Below are 17,443 nucleotides of genomic sequence, written 5' to 3' on the forward strand. Positions count from 1 at the left end.
GAATAGTTTTAGTGTGGGTGGTAGGAAGAGCCAGTCTCAGGTTCATCACACTCTAGATGTGATCTTTGACGTCTCTTCCCTTTGTAAATTTAGGAAAACCTCACCTGACCCAGAGTTGTGGCTGTGACAGGGGAAGAGAGTCACGACGCTGGCTCATCCGTGGCATCGTGGTGCAGTATTTGGCCACTTCACAAGTTAGTGGTCGGCTGAACTGCAGGGCTGCTTTAAGTAGAGTTTGTATTTCACAGCATTTCTTGTCTTCCCCCAAAATGCCACCGGGGAGGATCCCTCCTCAGGTGCCTCGTGCCTCAGGGTTGTTGGGGACCCTGTGGGGCAGGATGCCCCAGAAGGATTGCCTCTGATGCTGATGAAAGCCAAAAGAAGCTCTCCTTCCCCTCATCTCCCTTCAGCTAGATTCAAGGATGGCCCAGGAGGAGACAAAAGGAGGGTTCAGAGAGAGAAAATGGGAAGCTTCAGCAGAGCAAAAAGGAGAAGGTCCTGGGGGAATTGATGAAGAAAGTAAAAGTGTGGAAGGATGAGTGGAGGGGAAGGAGAGAAAGAAGGAAATACAGGAGTTTGACTATTCAGAGAACCTGGGAAATGGCATGGCTACTTTCTCTGGGCACAGAGATCTAGAGGAGCCTGGATGTGTGTGAAGGGTGTACTCTAGAGCTTGATGGCTCAAAAGCCATGTCTCCTGCACTCACTTCCCTCTTTCGGGGCTACTTGGTCTCTGGTGGCACTGGTACTGCCCTCAGAGTAGGGGCAGGCTGGGGGCAAACCCAGGATGGGGAGAGTCAACAAGGACTCGCCAGAACTGAAAAGGTGGGAGGGAAATGAGAGGAGGGAACATGCACTGTGCACCTGTCAATGTTTGTGAGATATATATATATATATATATATATATATATATATATGAACGACAATGTTGGAAGCACAAGCAAGCCAGGAGCTGGCTGCCAAGAGAAAACTCAAGGGAAATTCTTTTTCTTCTTCTATTAGGCACTTGTCCTAAGCCCAGAAACCAAAGAAGAGCTCTTTGCCATATTTTCTAAGTATCCCTCAGTGGAAAGGTAAGGGCAAACTTGGGAATGGGTATTGAAATGAGAGCTAATTTCATAGACTTTTTAGAAAATGTTTATTTATTTATTTAGAGAGAGGAGGGAGCAGAGAGAGGGGAAGAGAGAGAATCCCAAGCAGGCTCCCTGCTGTTAGCAGGAAGCCCAATGCAGGGCTTGACCTCACAAACAATGAGATCATGACCGAGAATCAGCAGCTGCTTAACCAACTGAGCCACTCAGGGGCCCCAATTTCATAGACTTTTAGAGTGGGAAGGACCTTTAGGTGCATCCTGTTCTCCTCACAACACAGGAGAAGTAACAAAGGAGTTAAATGGCTCAACCCAGGAGGTTACAGTCTTTGCACAAGGCCACACAGCTAGTTGGTGGAAAAGCCAGAGAGTCTTGGCTAGATCCACTGACTTCTATTCCTGTGCCGTGCATACTTTCTTTTATTAGCATCTTATAGTTCAGTCTCTAGTTCCTTATCTGAGGAAGGCAGAGTCTGCCTCCACCTACTACAGGCAGAAAGCATAGGGGCACATACTGGGGCAGAGCCGGGGGTCCCGATATAGCAGTGGGACAAGTCAGGGGGTCTCATGTTGTCTTAGTTGAGCCAGGAATGACCTTTCAAATCCTGGAATCATGTTGTTTGTGCCTCAGTTTCCACAGTTCTTGAAGCTGTGAGTAGATGGCTACGCGTAGAGTGCTGTGGAGAAAATCAGACTACTATATAGACGGAGGAAAGGCCTCTTGTGTGTTGCAAAAATGGGAAACGGGGGCATACAGGAATGTTGCAAGGTTTTGATGGACATGAGGTGGCTAATCTGAGATAGGCCATGTGCGTCTCTCTGCCTTATTCACAAGGCCAGCTATGTGTCTGATGAGAAAACTGATCTCTCTTCTTCTGTGGCATCTCAGTTCAGGGATCCTCCTGTACCCTTGAGGCCTTCTCTCTAGAGTGTCTGAGTCTTCACTCCTCTCCATGGCTTTCGGGATTTATCAGGCCTGGGAGCTACATCCCTCCTAGGCAGTAAAGACAGTGGGCACAAAGCTGGGAAAGGGGGAGGCCTGGAAAATAGGGTGTGTGAGGTGAGGGTTTTCTGGAGGCTTGGTTTCATTCCCCAACCTGCCTTATTTAGCTCTGCCCCTCTCTCCCCACCCTGAGGGGCAGGAGTAAAGTCACTGCTCGCCATTCCCTGCCAGGCACAGGACTAATTTCTTCTTCCCAAGAGCCACAGGCGGGCCCTTTCACCTGAGGGAGAAAGGACAGAGCACTGCCTTTGCTTTGAGGGACCTTGAAAGCTTCCCTAGAGAAAGCAGAGCCTCTATAGTGTGTGCATGTGTGTGTCTGTGTCTGTGTGTTGGGGGCAGGGTGGTGGCAAATCTTCCTCTGGACCAAGTGATACAGGTTCTTATTCTGGTCAACAACTCCTAGATGTGCTCTGTGAGAACTGGTGTCCTCCAAGGGACTTCCTGACCCCAAGATTCCAATATTTTGTGACAATACCTGTGATCCATTCATTGATTCACAGAGAAAACAAACTTCCCTTGAGCAGTTTCCTCAAACCAGGCACTGTGCTAGGTGAAAAGGATACAAGGAGTAGTTCCTATAATGACCTCCCTTCATTATATGGAATGGTGGTGTATCATTTTACACTTGTCTTCTGGAGAAAGGAAACCAGAAAGGACCCATCAGAAAACAGGCCCCAGGGTGCTATATGGCTCTTTTTCCAAGGGGCTGTCACTAAGACCTTGCCCTTTCAGGGGCTCCATGCATCCCAACCATTCCCCATCCTGGTCGGTCTGGGGCCCATCTCCGCCCAGAACAAACTAGAGAGGGCGCTGGAGGACTGGCCAAAGCCAGGGCCAATGGCAACTTGAGGGTGGGGTTAGAATTGGAGGTCTCGGGGCGCCTGGGTGGCGAAGTCGGTTGGGCGTCCGACTTCAGCCAGGTCACGATCTCGCGGTCTGTGAGTTCGAGCCCCGCGTCAGGCTCTGGGCTGATGGCTCGGAGCCTGGAGCCTGTTTCCGATTCTGTGTCTCCCTCTCTCTCTGCCCCTCCCCCGTTCATGCTCTGTCTCTCTCTGTCCCAAAAATAAATAAAAAACGTTGAAAAAAAAAAAAATTAAAAAAAAAAAAAAAAAGAATTGGAGGTCTCCTTCCTCCTGGGAAGAGGAGTGAATGGCTGTTTTCACCTGACAGCCCCAGACCCTTTTCTTTGAGAAGGTTTCTCTTCCTTCCCCGTGCAATCTTTGACCTCATTATGGATAGACCTGATGGGAATATTCTGGGATTTCGAGCTAGGCTAGTTTAGCAGGGCTAGGGATCCAGCAGCCTTTGCTGACCCTTCACCATCTGAATCACTCTGGTTTAAAACAAACAAAATGTGTCACCGCGCCTGTGTATGCGCAATAAGAACATTTTCTCTCCTGACACACTTCAGAAACAAGGTTTCCCATCCCTCCCAGAAGCCTGTGTTCCTGTGGTTCTCCCTCCTCCCTCTCTTCATAACTCAGAACCCGCAGGATCTCTCCCGCGGCCTAGTGGAGGCAGAGGGGACCGAGAGCATATGAGGTCAGGGATGCGGCTGCCGGTCGGTCGAAGGAACTGCTCTGAGAATGCTGTGGGTGCCCGTCGGTCGGCCTCTGTCCCCGAGGTGCCCCGCAGGACATCTCCCTGAATCTTGTGCCCGAGGGCGTGGGTGCCTCCCCTAATTCCATTGGTGACCTCTCTGCAGCCTGACTTCCACCCCTGGTGCTAGGCGGCCGACTCCACAAGGCATCCGGTGGCCGGACAAAAAGAGCCACCGGGAAGTCGCGCGCAGGCCCCAAGACGCGGGTGTTGAAAGCCGAGGCCCCGCTCCCAAACCCGGGATGTCGCCGGGAAGCGCATCCTGCTGGCGTCCACGGCTGGAGGTGCGCGCGCACGTGCGGGCAGCCGGCCCCAGTGGGCGAGCCCAAGTCAAGGGTGTTGGCTCGTCCGGGCTGGGCGGCACACTAGCCCTGGGGTGAACGGGCCTACCTGCCGCAGCCGCGTTTCTCGCTGGCTTTGGTCGAGTCCCAAAGGACTGGGCGCTGCGGTCCGGGGACAGGATGGGAGGGACAGGTGGGATCGAATGCCCCAGAACGCGTCGGCTCCGCTGGACATCCGCTTGCCCCCCTTCCCTCCACCACATTTACTGGGCGTTACCTAAGTGCCAGGTGGCGCTGGGTGCTGCGGATATGCGGCAGACCCAAGTAGCTAACAGGCTCAGGGTGGGGACTCATAAATTATTACCTGGTGAGTGCTGCTCTAGGGAGAGCCAGTAGAAGGTGCTCCCAAACCAGATTGGGAGGGGAGATCAAGGAAGGCTTCCAGGAGGAGGTGACCTTTCGGCTGAGCTCTGTAGGGTGAGGAGGTGTTCTCCAAGGAAAATCAGTGGAGATAGACCAGTGCATTCCAGGTGAGAGGTGAATGTGTCTGCGGCTGAGCAAGACCTGGTCTCCGCCTACACTTTCTTTTTTTCTTTTTTAATAGTTTATTGTCAAGTTAACTAACATACAGTGTATATACAGTGTAGTCTTGGCTTCGGGAATAGATTCCTGTGATTCATCACTTACATACAACACCCAGTGCTCATCCCAACAAGTGCCCTCCTCAATGCCCATCACCCGTTTTCCTAGCCTCCCCCCCACCTCTTACACCCATCAACCCTCAGTTTATTCTCTGTATTTAAGAGTGTCTTATAGTTTGCCTCCCTCTCTGTTTGTTAACTTATTTTTCCTTCCCTTCCCCTATGGTCTTCAGTTAAGTTTCTCAAATTCCACATATGAGTGGAAACACGTATCTGTCTTTCTCTGACTTATTTCACTTAACAAAATACACTTCAGTTCTATCCACATTGTTGCAAATGGCAAGATCTCATTCTTTTTCACCAGGGGTAGTATTCCATTGTGTGTATGTATGTATATACACATACCACATCTTCTTTATCCATTCATCAGTTGATGGACATTTGGGCTCTTTCCATAATGTGGCTATTGTTGATAGCGATGCTATAAACTTTGGGATACTTGTGCCCATATGAATCAGCACTCCTGTATCCTTTGGATAAATTTCTAGTAGTGCTATTGCTGGGCGGTAGCGTAGTTCTATTTTTAATTTTTTTTTTTTTTTGAGGAACCTCTACACTGTTTTCCAGAGGGGCTGCACCAGTTTGCATTCCCACCAAAGTGCAGGAGTGTTCCCCTTTCTCCACACCCTTGCCAACATCTGTTGCTTCCTGAGTTGTTGATTTTAGCCACTATGACCAGTGTGAGGTATCTCAATGTGATTTTGATTTGTATTTCCCTGATGATGCGATGAGCAATGTTGAGCATCTTTTCATGTGTCTGTTCTGCATGCACTTTTCAAACCAGGGTCACTGACAGCTGAAAAAGAAAAAAAATTCCTTTGATATTTTAAAGAAGGTATCCAGATAGTCCTTGTGGGAAAGATCAGAACATTTTCTTAGTCATCTTTACACATATTTTCCAGTTTGGTACTGCTTGTATGTTTTAATTACTCTTGGTGGTGGTGAGTAGGTCAAGCCTCACAATCTTTGAGATTGCTGGGGTGGTGGTGAGGTGGGAGTCTTCTGAGCCACTTTCAGACTGTCCATTCTGGAGAGAACATAAGCAGCAAGGGCAGGCCAAAAAGCAGCTCTGCTTCCCTGGACTTTCCCCAGACCCGCTCCAGTGTCCACGCTCGTAATCTCAACCTGAAAGCAGAATTTCTTGACCCTGGAGGTGGTTGCTGCCAGGAGTTCCTGAACTAAGTGCTTCAGCTTCTGGCGGTTCTGCTGCCCCCCACTCTGCCTGGTTTCCTACAGCTTCTACCTTGTCCCTCAACTCACTGCCCACTCTATCCCAACCCCCCGCCCCCGCCACTCTGCCCCTGAAGTCTCTCCTCCCAAGAACAGTGGCCTCTGCTCTAACAACAGCATTATTGAACCCCTTCTGGGGAAAGGTACACTTAATCTTTAAGACCACTCTGACGGATCTTACGTTGTAAAGATGGGAGATTTGTGGCTCAGAGGAGTTAACCAGCTCAGGCCTAGGTAGTAAGTGGCAGAGCAGGGATATGAACCCTGTACTGAGCCTGCAATGTCCTGTGGCTCCTGGCTCTCCTTTGGGTCCAGAGCACCATCTGGAATCCCTAGATGTGCCTATGCTGCGGTAGCTGAGCCCCCACGCAGAGCCAAGAAACACCAGCTCCAGGTTCTGCTCAGCCAGGACTGGGGCTGGCCTGGGGAACCCTGCAGAGAAGGCAGGCTACCCCTTGGCCCTCTTTTAGTGCTGCTGTTCCCTCCAGCCCCCCAACACTTTCCTCCTCAAGGGAGCTCAGAGGCCCTCAGTGGTCAGTGAAGTCACGCAAAAACTCCATGCTGGGGGTTGATGGTTTCCTAGTTCCCAAGAGGTGCTGGACACTGCCACCTAGGATTACCCAAGGAAAGCTGCCCACACCAAGGCCAGAAGATGAAGTTGACTGACCCTGCACCTCTTTCCCTTCCACATCTTTCTGCCTATGGCAGCTTCCTTTCTGCCCTCAGGTATGCCTGCCCCAAGGCACTGCATCCTGGGAGACGCAGATAGGGCTGTTTTCTGCTCAGAATCCCTGCTCTCTAGGGCCTAGCTAGCCCACTGCTGCCAGCACTCAGGTAGTGGGAGTGTTGATGAGTTGGGAGAAAACCTCATTGGGCACAGCTGCTGGGCTAGCCCTAGGGACCCACCTCTCCCAATACCAGAGGCAGGCTTGGACTGGGATCCTACCATTGATTGTCACCTCACACCTTCCCGTCTATAAAGGGAAATAGATGATCCAGGATTTTGCTTCCTAAAGCATGGCCAGAAAGTTTTGAGACATATCCTCAGCGAATGGGGGAGTGGAGGCGTTCCAGATCTCCCTAGCTTGGGGGATCGATGAAAGGCTATCAGTATTTTCTCCATGGTCACCAGTCCCTGGGTTCCCTCTGCACACTCATGATAGGCAGGAGACAGCATAGCAAAGGCCAACTGAAAGCTTGGAAGCACCAGCCTCTCACTAGGGCTAGGCAGTGTTATCAGGGCCCTACCTAGTTCTGTTAAAGGTTGCTGGTATCTTCCAAGATAGGAAGTAAACCAGGCCAAGTGGAGGGCTCCCTGGCTGTAGACAACTACCATACTAGAGAAGCTTCTGGGTAACCAGGTTGCTAAAGAGTTGAAAGCAGTCACTTTCACTTTTGGGGGGTGTTAGGCTAAGAGAAGGGGAAGGAGGGAAACCAAGCAAAAGAGAGGCTTTCTTGGACTTTGAAAACGTGACTTTGAGAGTTGCCACTGAGGATGCAATCCTTGGATTAATTCCGATCCCCTTGTTAAAACAGGGTGTAAAGTTTATTTACAAATATCTGTACAGTTTGAGTGACAGCTCGGGACTTCACAGAAACAGAACAAAAGCATTCTTTCTGAAGGGAAGTTGCAGGCAGACTTTCCCTGCACCTGTCAGAAGCAAGACAGACAAACAGACCTATACATCATGAGCCAGGCATATGGACATTGGCCTTTTTGCCTCTTGGAAGGAAGTGAAAAATGTGTTAAACAGCCTTAGGTGCCGCACCCTTCAACACTGAAACCACATGGAGTGGGGGAGGTGTGGAGTAGGGAGCCATGGCAGCAACTCCCCAGTGTAAGAAATACCTCAAGTGAACAGCCAAGAAGCCCAGCTGGGGGTGGGGGTGTGGGGGCTGTGGAGGAGGGGTGTGTAATAAAGCCAACATCTTCTGCCTGGTCAAGATCTTGGTTCAGAGGCCCTGCCTCAGTGGAGATTGGAGACAAATTCTCAGTCCTGATTCCAATCACCAAGGAGACGACTCAGGTGATAAATTGGTTGGCTTCTCTCCTCGCTGTGTTTTGGCATCTCAGAACGAAACTTTTGGCAGCTGTGTGTGGGGAGGTAGTGGCAAAGTGGCTACAGTGTGATGCAGTTTTAATAAAAATTTTATTACACAGCCATAATGTAATCGACACTTCTCCAAATCCAAATGATACTAAATACAGATCTACATGGTGGATCAGAATGACTCCAGCAAATTATATGGATTCTATAATTTCATGTTTTTTAAAACCAGAAAGAAAAAACAGTCCAGGTTTGTCATGATAGGAGAGGTCCCAGCAGCTTCCAGGGCTCTGCCGGAGTCTGGGCAATGTTTAGCAGTCTGTGATTCCACATTTACACAACAGTCTATAAAGGGTTTCGGTCAATGGACTATTCAAGTATATATGATTTTAATGAGTCCACTGCCCACCTTAGCCCAACCGAACTGCGTCACAGCTACCACAGAGCTGTGTTACAGTCACAGTTTACCAATTTTACAGTCACAATACTTTTAAAAAACCATCCGTTGCTGTTTTTTTAAAATAAAAAAAGTGTAAACTAAGTTAAAGCAACACCGAGGCTCTACTAAACCCAGAAGAGTCACCAAGTTCATTTTGTATGTTTAAATACAACTTAAGTCCATGATTTCCCATCATCCCACTTCCTTACAGAAAAGTAGGGTGATGAAGTACAAAGCAGAGCTTCTAAATTCCTCTCCCTCTTGTGGGACTCAGCAGCTCTCAGCTGTTTCTTTAGCTTAGTTCTTGGTATATATAGTCAGCTGTACTTTGTTCTGAAAAGATTTGTTAAATGCCACTTTTATTTACACTTGGAGCTTTACACCTGAGAATGATTATCAAGCAGTCAGCTTATCTCTTTTCAAACATTTCATAAAGACATACACACTTCTTTGCTGGCCTCACCCTAGCTGCACAACAATATATATGCTTACCATATATATATGTATACACACACACAAAACTGCACATGCTTGTAACATTTGCAACCTAAATCTTTTTGTGTTCGTTCTCTCCACATTCACGTTGAATACTTTCTCTTAAAAAACAAAACATTATTCTTTCCGAAAGAGCAAAACAGAATCACTAGGAAGAGACAAGAACATGGGGTGGGAAAAAGACACTCTATGTTCAGCCGAGAAGCTGTAGGCTGTACCCATGGGTTGAGCAAGACACCTGCACTGCCTTCTCTGCTACCTGGCCGTGGGCTTCCCTCCCACCTGCCAGGACACAGCCTACAGGGCAGGGGGCAAACTGGGGTGTTTTCTCTGAGGTGGGGGAGGTGGGGGGGGGGGGGAGAGGATGTGGGGGAGGATATGTTACACAGCTACAGCAGTCAGGCCTGTTTAGTAAGAAGAATCACATTTAATGAGTTTCTTTCTTGCAGTTTCAGATGCTCATGTACAGCTGAAAAAAATCTGAAACAGCTATAGACCCATGACAGACTGATACAAAGAGTACTGCATTTTAAAAAAATGATAAAAAAATCCACGCACTTACAGACACACACAAACACACACGTACGTACACACACACACACACACACTCTCTCTCTCTCTCAAACAGCCCCCCCTCCCTCCCCACAAATGTACACTTTTTGGAAACTAAATTGGATTTGAAAACCTCTCTTCTGCAGAGATGGGAAGAAGAGAAAGATGAGGAGAGAGGGAGGAGGGCTGCAGGTGCCCAGTCCCCACTCCCTCCACAAGTGTCCGGTGCCAAATGTTCAATGGTTGGGTCCAAGGCAGCCCGCGGAGGAGGCCGCCCAGTGCTGCTGCTGTTGCCCCCAGGGGCTACAGCAAGAATCCCAGCTCCACGCTAATACTGAATGTGTGCAGAGTGGCCAATGAACTGTGCTGGTTTTTTTTTTTAAAAAAAAAAAAAAAAAAGGCAAACACAAATCTAAAGACATGGATAAAACCCAAGAGAGCCCAGGCCCACACTGGGTGAGAGGCCTGGGGGGTTGGTGGGAGATGGTGCAGACAAGGGAGGTCTATACAGCAAATGGTTTATATTACAGATGACTGGCAGTTTAGAGTCTCTTCCCAGTTCTACTGCTGCTCCAGCCCAAAGAGGGCAAATCAAAGGAAAAGAGGAAAGGTGGGACACTGTGATGGGGCATGCAGGGTCAGAAGCAGCAGGCTGGGTGCGCTCAAATAAGCCCTCGCCGTTTTTTGTAGTCTTCCAAGTTTAGAGATCTCCTTGGAGCCCCATCTTTGGCTGGTGGAGCCTTGGAGGTGATGGCCAAAGCCTTTGACTCTGTGGGAAAGAAGAGCAAATTGGCATCTGAGGCGCCTACGAAGTCCTTTGAGTCTCCTGCTTCACTCCTTCCAGTCGGGTTGACTGTCCCAGCTCCCTCTCAAAACATGCCCACAGCCCCGCTTACTCTGGCCTCTATAAATAATGATGAGTAGACACCTGCACTTCTTCCCTAAAATCAGGCCTCCCCACTGACCGAGAGAGCCATGTTGCCATCTGGTCCTCAGCCATCACCACTCCCCCCACCTGTACCTACCTGAGCTGGGAACTTGTAAATCAATCTTCACATCGAAATCATGTACTTTGAACAAATCTTCTGAGAGGTCACTGGCTGACTTAGAATTCAAATCTTTATCCTTTCCCTGACCCTGCAATGTGAAGAGAAAAACTAACTATAAAAGCATAAATACAAGAGGACTTCAAGAAGCAGCGGCCACTAATAGTAAAAAAAAAAAAAAAAAAAAAAAAAAGCTAAGGCCCTTTTCTGATTCCTTCCCTCAGAGGGAGGACAGGAGAGGCCACTAAGGTGGTTTCTTTTCTGAAGCCTGAAAGAGGAGAGGGAAGGCTCATGTCTGTGGTGTGGGGCAGAAAGGTGGGCTTAAGACAATAAGTTACTTTCTGACCCAAGATTTCAGGAATTCCTGGGACAGTGTGCACTCCACAGGAAAAGACCTAACTTAGGCAAAAATCTGCTTCTAAATTGGCAGTTTCTCTGCTTAACATTCTAGTTTTCTTTTTTTAAAAATTTCTTTAAAGTTTATTTATTTATTTTGAGAGAGCGAGCCAGTGTGAGAGGGGCAGAGAGAGACAGGGAGAGAAAGAATCCCAAGCAGGCTCCACACTATGAGCCTAGAGCCCGACTCAGGGCTTGAACTCATGAACCATTACATCATGATCTGAGCCGAAACCAAGAGTTGGACGCTTAACCAACTGAGCCATCCAGGTGCCCCTGACATTCAGTTTTCAAAGAGCTTTCACCTTTACAAAGGTCTGATGCTTATGTGTCATCAGTTCCTCCCAGTACCCTGCGGAGCAGCAGGATATAGAGTATTATCCCCATTTTACATAGGAGAAAATGTGGCTCAGAGGGCTAGATGTCAGTTGCCTAAAGCTGTAATCAAGGCCTTAGTTAAGTAGTGGTGTTGGGTTTAGCACTTAGGTTGTCTGACTAAAATTCAGTAGCTGTTTATTACATTTGTAAACAATCAGGATGGGGAAAGGGCTGCAAGTGAAAGGCTATGTTCCTCCAGGTGGGAGAGATCAGGCCCCAACGAAGCCAAGCGTCTAGCCCACAGGACAGTGCTGCACTTGCCTTGCTCATTTCCTTTGGAGCATCTGGTAACACTCCAGAACCGTATTTTGCATTCAGCTGGGCCAATATGGCAGCTTGAACAGCCGGGTCTCTGGACTGAGAGAGAAAATCAAGTTATTTTAGAGATTTAAAGCTCACAGAGTCCTACCCGCCGACCACCACTAACATCACAAGCACCACAGTGGACCCATCAGCAGCTCAGTGGGGTTTTCCTCAAGGCAGCAAAAAAGAGGCAATTAAAAGCTTTGAAGCCCAGCCCAGGCCAGCCTGGCCCTAGGTGGCCCAGCCCACACATTCCTAACGTCTGCCAAATTGGTAAACCCACCCTGCCAAAGAGGGGTTAGTCCAGACGTTTCTACAAATCCATGCCAGGTTTTCACTACCTATAGGTCCTATAGCAAGATAAAAAAAAAAAAAAGAGAGAGATAGCCAGACCCAAGAGTTTGAGGCAAGCAAATCCCACTAAGACAACATTATTTTTAACTTCCTTATTAATCTCCTAATGGAATTCATTTTATGTCCTAGAATCTAGGTCCTGACTAAAAACGTCCTCTTTAGGCACTCACATTAGAAACGATGGTAGGTTTGCACTGCCGCCTGGTAAAGGGATCCATCTGTTGGTTTTTCATGTTGTGACTTTCAGCCTGAAACAGAGAGCATGCGTTACAGGACTGCGTCTCCTTCCCCGCCTTCACTTATCCTAGCTTACACATACGTAACAGTCTTTGCAAGAGCTTAAAAGAGTCAAAGTCACGTATCATCCTCTTCTCTTCAAGAACACCAGACCAGATATGGGAGCAACAACAAAAGAACAAAACTGGAAACCGAGAAAGACGAACACCTGTGGAGCAGAATCTATGGGATGGGGAGGGATAAGAAGGGCAGAAGAATGCTGCTTTTCACTATAAATCAATACATCTTATGGGTCTATGTGTGCACACAAACACGTGGATGTGAAGAGTACATGTTACTTCAATAATTAAAAAAATTAACTGGAGCAAGATGTATAGAAGATTTCATATCATTTTATTAATTAAAATGTCTTCAGGGATCCAAATAAAGTTGTTTACTCACCACAAGGGCCTTCTCAGACTCTACGATGTTCCACTCCCGGTTCCGCTGGTTGATGTAACTGTGGGTGAGTAAAAGGGTGAGCCAGTCAGTTGGGGAAGGAGGGAGGGAACCACTGAGCCCTGACCCCTGACCCCGGAGCCTCATGCAGCCAGTGCAAGCACAGCATGTGCAAGGCCACGGGCTCACCTGATAACTGTGGCAAGGTCTGTGGGTCCAGGATAGGAGCCCAACCAAAACAGATCAGTAACACACCTGATGGCAGATATGTTCTTGGTCCGCTGGCGGTCCAGGGCCTCTGCCCGTTCCTCTAGCTCATTCAGCTGGTCTTGGATTTGTTTGGCCTTGTCCTGATCCCCCAGGTCCTCAGCCATGGCCTGCACAAGAGAGAAGTGTGAGTTTTTGGTTATGACTGGCTCTGTAACAAGTATCCCCTTACTTTCAGCACAGGCAAGACATAGCCAAGAGTTTTTGGCTATGACTGGCTCTGTAACAAGTATCCCCTTACTTTCAGCACAGGCAAGACATTTGTTCACTCAGTGAACAAATGACAGGAGATATGAAAGAACGCTGAAAACAAACTTTACAAATGCAAGGTATAATTCTTATTACAGTAACACCTTGTCATATAGCTATCTGGCTCTGGGCCCCCGGTTGCAGCGATATCTAACATTAACCTTGGAACCCAGGCCCCATGGGGCTGACTCACCCTAACAAGGCTCACCCCATCGTGATGTGAAGAATGGAAAGCCACCCACCTCAGCTGGGTTTGGCAGTATCATTTGTTCAGACCCAGTGCTCATATTACCCTGGGTTCTGTCTTATTACACACGAAACTAAAGGGACTTTCTAGAAAGTAAGGGGAACAGAACAGACACAATCAATTTCAATTTATAGAAAGGAAAATGGCCAAGGGATGCTGCCTCACTACTTGGAAAGCCCTGTGTTGCTTATGCTGGAGCCCAGCATTTCCCTCCCATCTTGCCACCACTAACTTAGCAGAGGACACACAAGTCTGATTTCTACACCTTTCAGGATGAGGAAAGAGGTTCAAATGCAAGTCCTCACCTTTTCCTTTAGCAGCTGAGTCTTCTTCATAGCATAGTTGGGTGGAGCTTTCCTGAACCTTTCTTTCTCTTTTACAATCTGTACCAGAGAGGAGATACCAGCAGTGAGGTATTCCTAAACTAGTTTTGTAGACAGGCTAAATGAGCCCATTTTGGAGGCAAGAAGCTAGTTAAGAGGGGGCTGCTCTTCCTACAGCAGTGTCATGCCCCAGAGAGAGAAAGCGAGTTCATTCCAAGGGATACTATGCTGCTTCCAGGGTCACGGAGATTCTTCTGGGACAGTCTGAAGGAACATGCACCAATAAACAGCAGCAGCCCAGGGACCTGGTACTGTAAGGCTAGCCACTGTCCAAGAGAACAGAGATCAAAGAATTTTACCAAAATGTTTTGGAGAAAGGAAACTCATGAAGGACCAAGCCTAGCAGAAAACAGATCCTTGAACTCTAAATACACGTCTTTACTCTAGGATTTCAAATGAGAGCGTATAGAGAAAATCTTAATGAATTATAAATAAAGTAGTAATATCAATATTCTCTCATCCTTATTCAATCCTTACGCAGAGTTAAACATATCAAGATATAGGGAAAGAAAAGAAAGTCATGATCTTCTCTAACACTGGTTCTTACTGAACCTCCAATCTCTGGGGTACCAGGTTTCTTACCTCTTCAATGTCCTGATCATTGAATTTATAATTAAGAGCTTCTTTAATAGACAATTCCTTCTTATTGATTTCATCTAGAGTGGGCAACTGCATGCCAGCAGAGAACATCTAGACCAAAACATGATAAAAGCTTATTAAGGGATTTTAGAGACTTTCTCAGGGTCTTCATGAACAATTGGTAGGTGCTATCTATCCACTTACCGCCTCTTTCCACTTCATGAATTCACTTTCAGTGAATTCCTGGTTTGAGACAAACTCTAGGCGGAACACTCGTTGGTCATTGCCATGCCTACATAAAAAAGAGAAAGCATCTCCAAGAATGGGTATGTTAACTGCAGTACCAGCAAAACAACCCTACCAGACTGTGAACCACCTATCTCTGTGGTTCTCAATCCTATCTGCCCCTTAGAATCATCTAGGAAGATCTAGAAATTCCAATCATCTAATCATCTAGGAAGATCTAAAAACTTTAATGCCAAAGCATCACTCTAGCTCAACTGAAACAGAATCTCTGGGAGTAGGAACCAGGCAATGAAATTAAACAAACAATACCTCCCAGGCTGTTTAATGGGCAGCCAGGATAAAGAATCACAGCTACCACTGGAAAAAAAAACAACAACAAAACAACTTGGCTAGTGCTTCAAAAGTCCATTTATAATAAAATGTTACAATCAACTGGCAGTGAGAATATGAAATACTATGTAGATATTTGAATGACAAGGAAATTCCATTCCTTAGAAAGAAACTGCTTTAAAAAAAAATTTTTTTTTAATGTTTACTTATTTATTTTTTTTGAGAGAGAGAGAGAGAGAGACAGAGTGAGAGTGGGGGAGAGGCAGAGAGAGAGGGAGACACAGAATCTGAAGCAGGCTCCAGGCTCTGAGCTGTCAGCACAGAGACCAACACGGGGCTCGAACTCACAAATTCTAAGATCATGACCTCAGCTAAAGTCCGATACTTACCCGACTGAGCTGCTCAGGTGCCCCCCAACTGGCCCTTTTCAAGAAGACCAGGAAAGATGACAGTGCCAGGAGAAGAGAATGGAGACCACAGAGACCAAATTAGGCCAGGCTACAGCTGGGTCTATTATCTGTTATTTTCGGTGATCCTGGCAAACTACTTCTATTCCTTTTCATATAGGGTCTCTAGAATTTTCAGGCTCTAAGAGGGCAGGGATTTTCATGTTTTTACTTTGTTTCTGCCTCTATCCTGATGCCCAGAACAGTGGCGGATAGCAAGCACTCAGCAAATATGTTACTGAAGAGAAACGAAGTCCTGAAAGGTGGCTTGACTTGTCAGAAGATGAGGTTAGTGACAGCCAGAAATAGAAGCAAGCCTCCTGACCACGGTCACCAAGGAAATGCCTGCAGGGCTCTGGGATGAGGGGAGCTTGACATTTTCCTTCTCTACGTCCCAACACGTCTTGTCCTGGATCTCCCCTGTGAGAGGGAGACACCCTACCTTTCCTTACGGGCAAAGGCAGAATATAAGTTTCCCCTCTAAGTCCCCACTGGGCACAACAGAAATTTACTGTAACAAGAAACGTCACACTGGGAGAGAACAACAGCTCCAACAGGCAGTGCCTGTGCAGAGGCTGCCACCGCCGCACCTCCCCTACCGTAGCTGTAGCCCTTTGTTTGTTCTGGTGCCACCAAGCTGGTAGACCTTGGCGGTTTCCACAACACCCGTGATCTCAGCCACCTAAGTGAAAGGACAGAGACACCAGTTAAAAACAGACTCTTTCAGAGCTTTCCACACCACTCTCTCTGGCTCTCCTGACCTAACTACAAAGAGTGACCCTGCACTAAGAGGAGCCCACAGCTGCCAGACGTTCTGGGCACCTTCCTCAGGTTTACAACCCAGATGGCCAAGCACCAGGCGCCCCACGCACAGAGTGAGTGAGCGCCAGGAGAGGAGGTGGTTAGCCTGGCAGGGCCCATTAGGAGCTTCCCCTCTGACCCAGTCCTCCCTTACTAAGGGGATACACTTGGGATTTCAGAGGTCAGTGTTATCAATCAAACGTGAAGACCATGGAGGTCAGTTTCTGTTTGTCAAGCTTTCTGGGATGTGGCATGGCTGCTGGTCCTCACAGAAGGAGGTAAACACATATTAAAACCATACAACCCAGGATAAAACAAACAAAAACAAAAAGAAAAAACATCAAACAGCTATGTTCCAGCCATCCAGATCACAGAAGCAGTGCCAGAACTCACAAAACCACCTCTATTAGGTCAGAGGGTGGTTTTTTTGTGTTTTTGTTTTTAAACCTCAATATAATTCTGTTTCAGAAGTCTCTTGGTATGTAACATGGAAATTTTTCATTTATTTATTTTTCAAATGAACAAAGCTTCCAGATTATGTAACAACCAATGAATACTCCCTTCTTGCTGTTTCCCTTCTTGCTTTTATATGGAAGGGAAAGAAAATTATTCTAAATCCAAACCCCCCCCACCCTTGGGCTCCAAAGACCGTCAATAGTTCATGAAGGATCTCTGGTCACCTCAGACTGTCATTATTCTATGGGCGTCTCAATTAGAGTCTATTTTCCCATCAAATGGTGGCATAAAAGTGACAGATCTGTGTCATTCAGCAGCTCCTATTCCAGTTGAGAATCATTATATTTAAAACACGGACAATTGTCCAGGAAAGAAACACCAACCCGGTAAACTGGTTTGCTGTTGTGGTTTCCAATGCCGATCCGTACAAAACATCCTGTGACAGTTTTAGCAAAGAAGGGCATGTGACACCAACGTTCCAGCTTATGCCGTGATAATCGAACCCGATTCAATTCCTCGGGTAAGGAGACGGGTTGTGATTTGGGAGGGATCTCTTCTTTCCTGTGAGGAATAAAGGACACTGAGAAAAGTGTTCCTCATAAAAACAGATCAAGATACATAAATACTACCAGTTTCTTAAGACTTGACTTGACCAAAGTACATGTGATTAACCACCGAAGAAATAAATGAAGCAACAGGAAAGAGTGGTAATAGAATCCTGTTCCTAATGGTACTGTGAACTGTCTTCAATGACGTGGTCATCCCAGATAACCTATCAGAGTAAGAAAACAAATGGAAGCTCCAAGACGGTCTGAGGATGACATGAAGTCAGTTCCTACCTGCCAGGCC

At 47.2% G+C, this 17,443-nt stretch overlaps 1 protein-coding gene and 1 long non-coding RNA gene across 3 annotated transcripts in view; one reads left to right on the forward strand and one right to left on the reverse strand.

Annotated features, from left to right (window-relative positions):
• Positions 1 to 102: 102 nt before the first annotated feature.
• Positions 103 to 12,402, forward strand: LOC144616684 (uncharacterized). Of its 2 annotated transcripts, none has more exons than XR_013556255.1 (3): positions 103 to 495; positions 1,003 to 1,073; positions 12,296 to 12,402. It is a non-coding gene; the product is annotated as an uncharacterized LOC144616684 (long non-coding RNA). The 2 variants fall into 2 exon arrangements; XR_014137806.1 differs by having other exon boundaries at positions 402 to 495; positions 12,163 to 12,355.
• Positions 8,036 to 17,443, reverse strand: part of RTF1 (RTF1 homolog, Paf1/RNA polymerase II complex component) — a 50,822-nt gene continuing 41,414 nt past the window's right edge. The window contains exons 8-18 of the mRNA XM_060618887.3: positions 16,978 to 17,155; positions 15,937 to 16,019; positions 14,520 to 14,607; positions 14,319 to 14,426; positions 13,659 to 13,736; positions 12,846 to 12,967; positions 12,594 to 12,651; positions 12,086 to 12,163; positions 11,520 to 11,615; positions 10,464 to 10,575; positions 8,036 to 10,207 (exon numbers count right to left, since the gene is read on the reverse strand). Of these exons, the coding sequence (XP_060474870.1) occupies positions 10,101 to 10,207; positions 10,464 to 10,575; positions 11,520 to 11,615; positions 12,086 to 12,163; positions 12,594 to 12,651; positions 12,846 to 12,967; positions 13,659 to 13,736; positions 14,319 to 14,426; positions 14,520 to 14,607; positions 15,937 to 16,019; positions 16,978 to 17,155 (1,108 nt within the window). The 3' untranslated portion in view covers positions 8,036 to 10,100. The remainder of the gene's footprint in view (positions 10,208 to 10,463; positions 10,576 to 11,519; positions 11,616 to 12,085; positions 12,164 to 12,593; positions 12,652 to 12,845; positions 12,968 to 13,658; positions 13,737 to 14,318; positions 14,427 to 14,519; positions 14,608 to 15,936; positions 16,020 to 16,977; positions 17,156 to 17,443) is intronic.

This window comes from Panthera onca, chromosome B3 (genome assembly GCF_046562875.1).
Source record: "Panthera onca isolate mPanOnc1 chromosome B3, mPanOnc1 haplotype 2, whole genome shotgun sequence".
NCBI lineage: Eukaryota > Metazoa > Chordata > Mammalia > Carnivora > Felidae > Panthera > Panthera onca.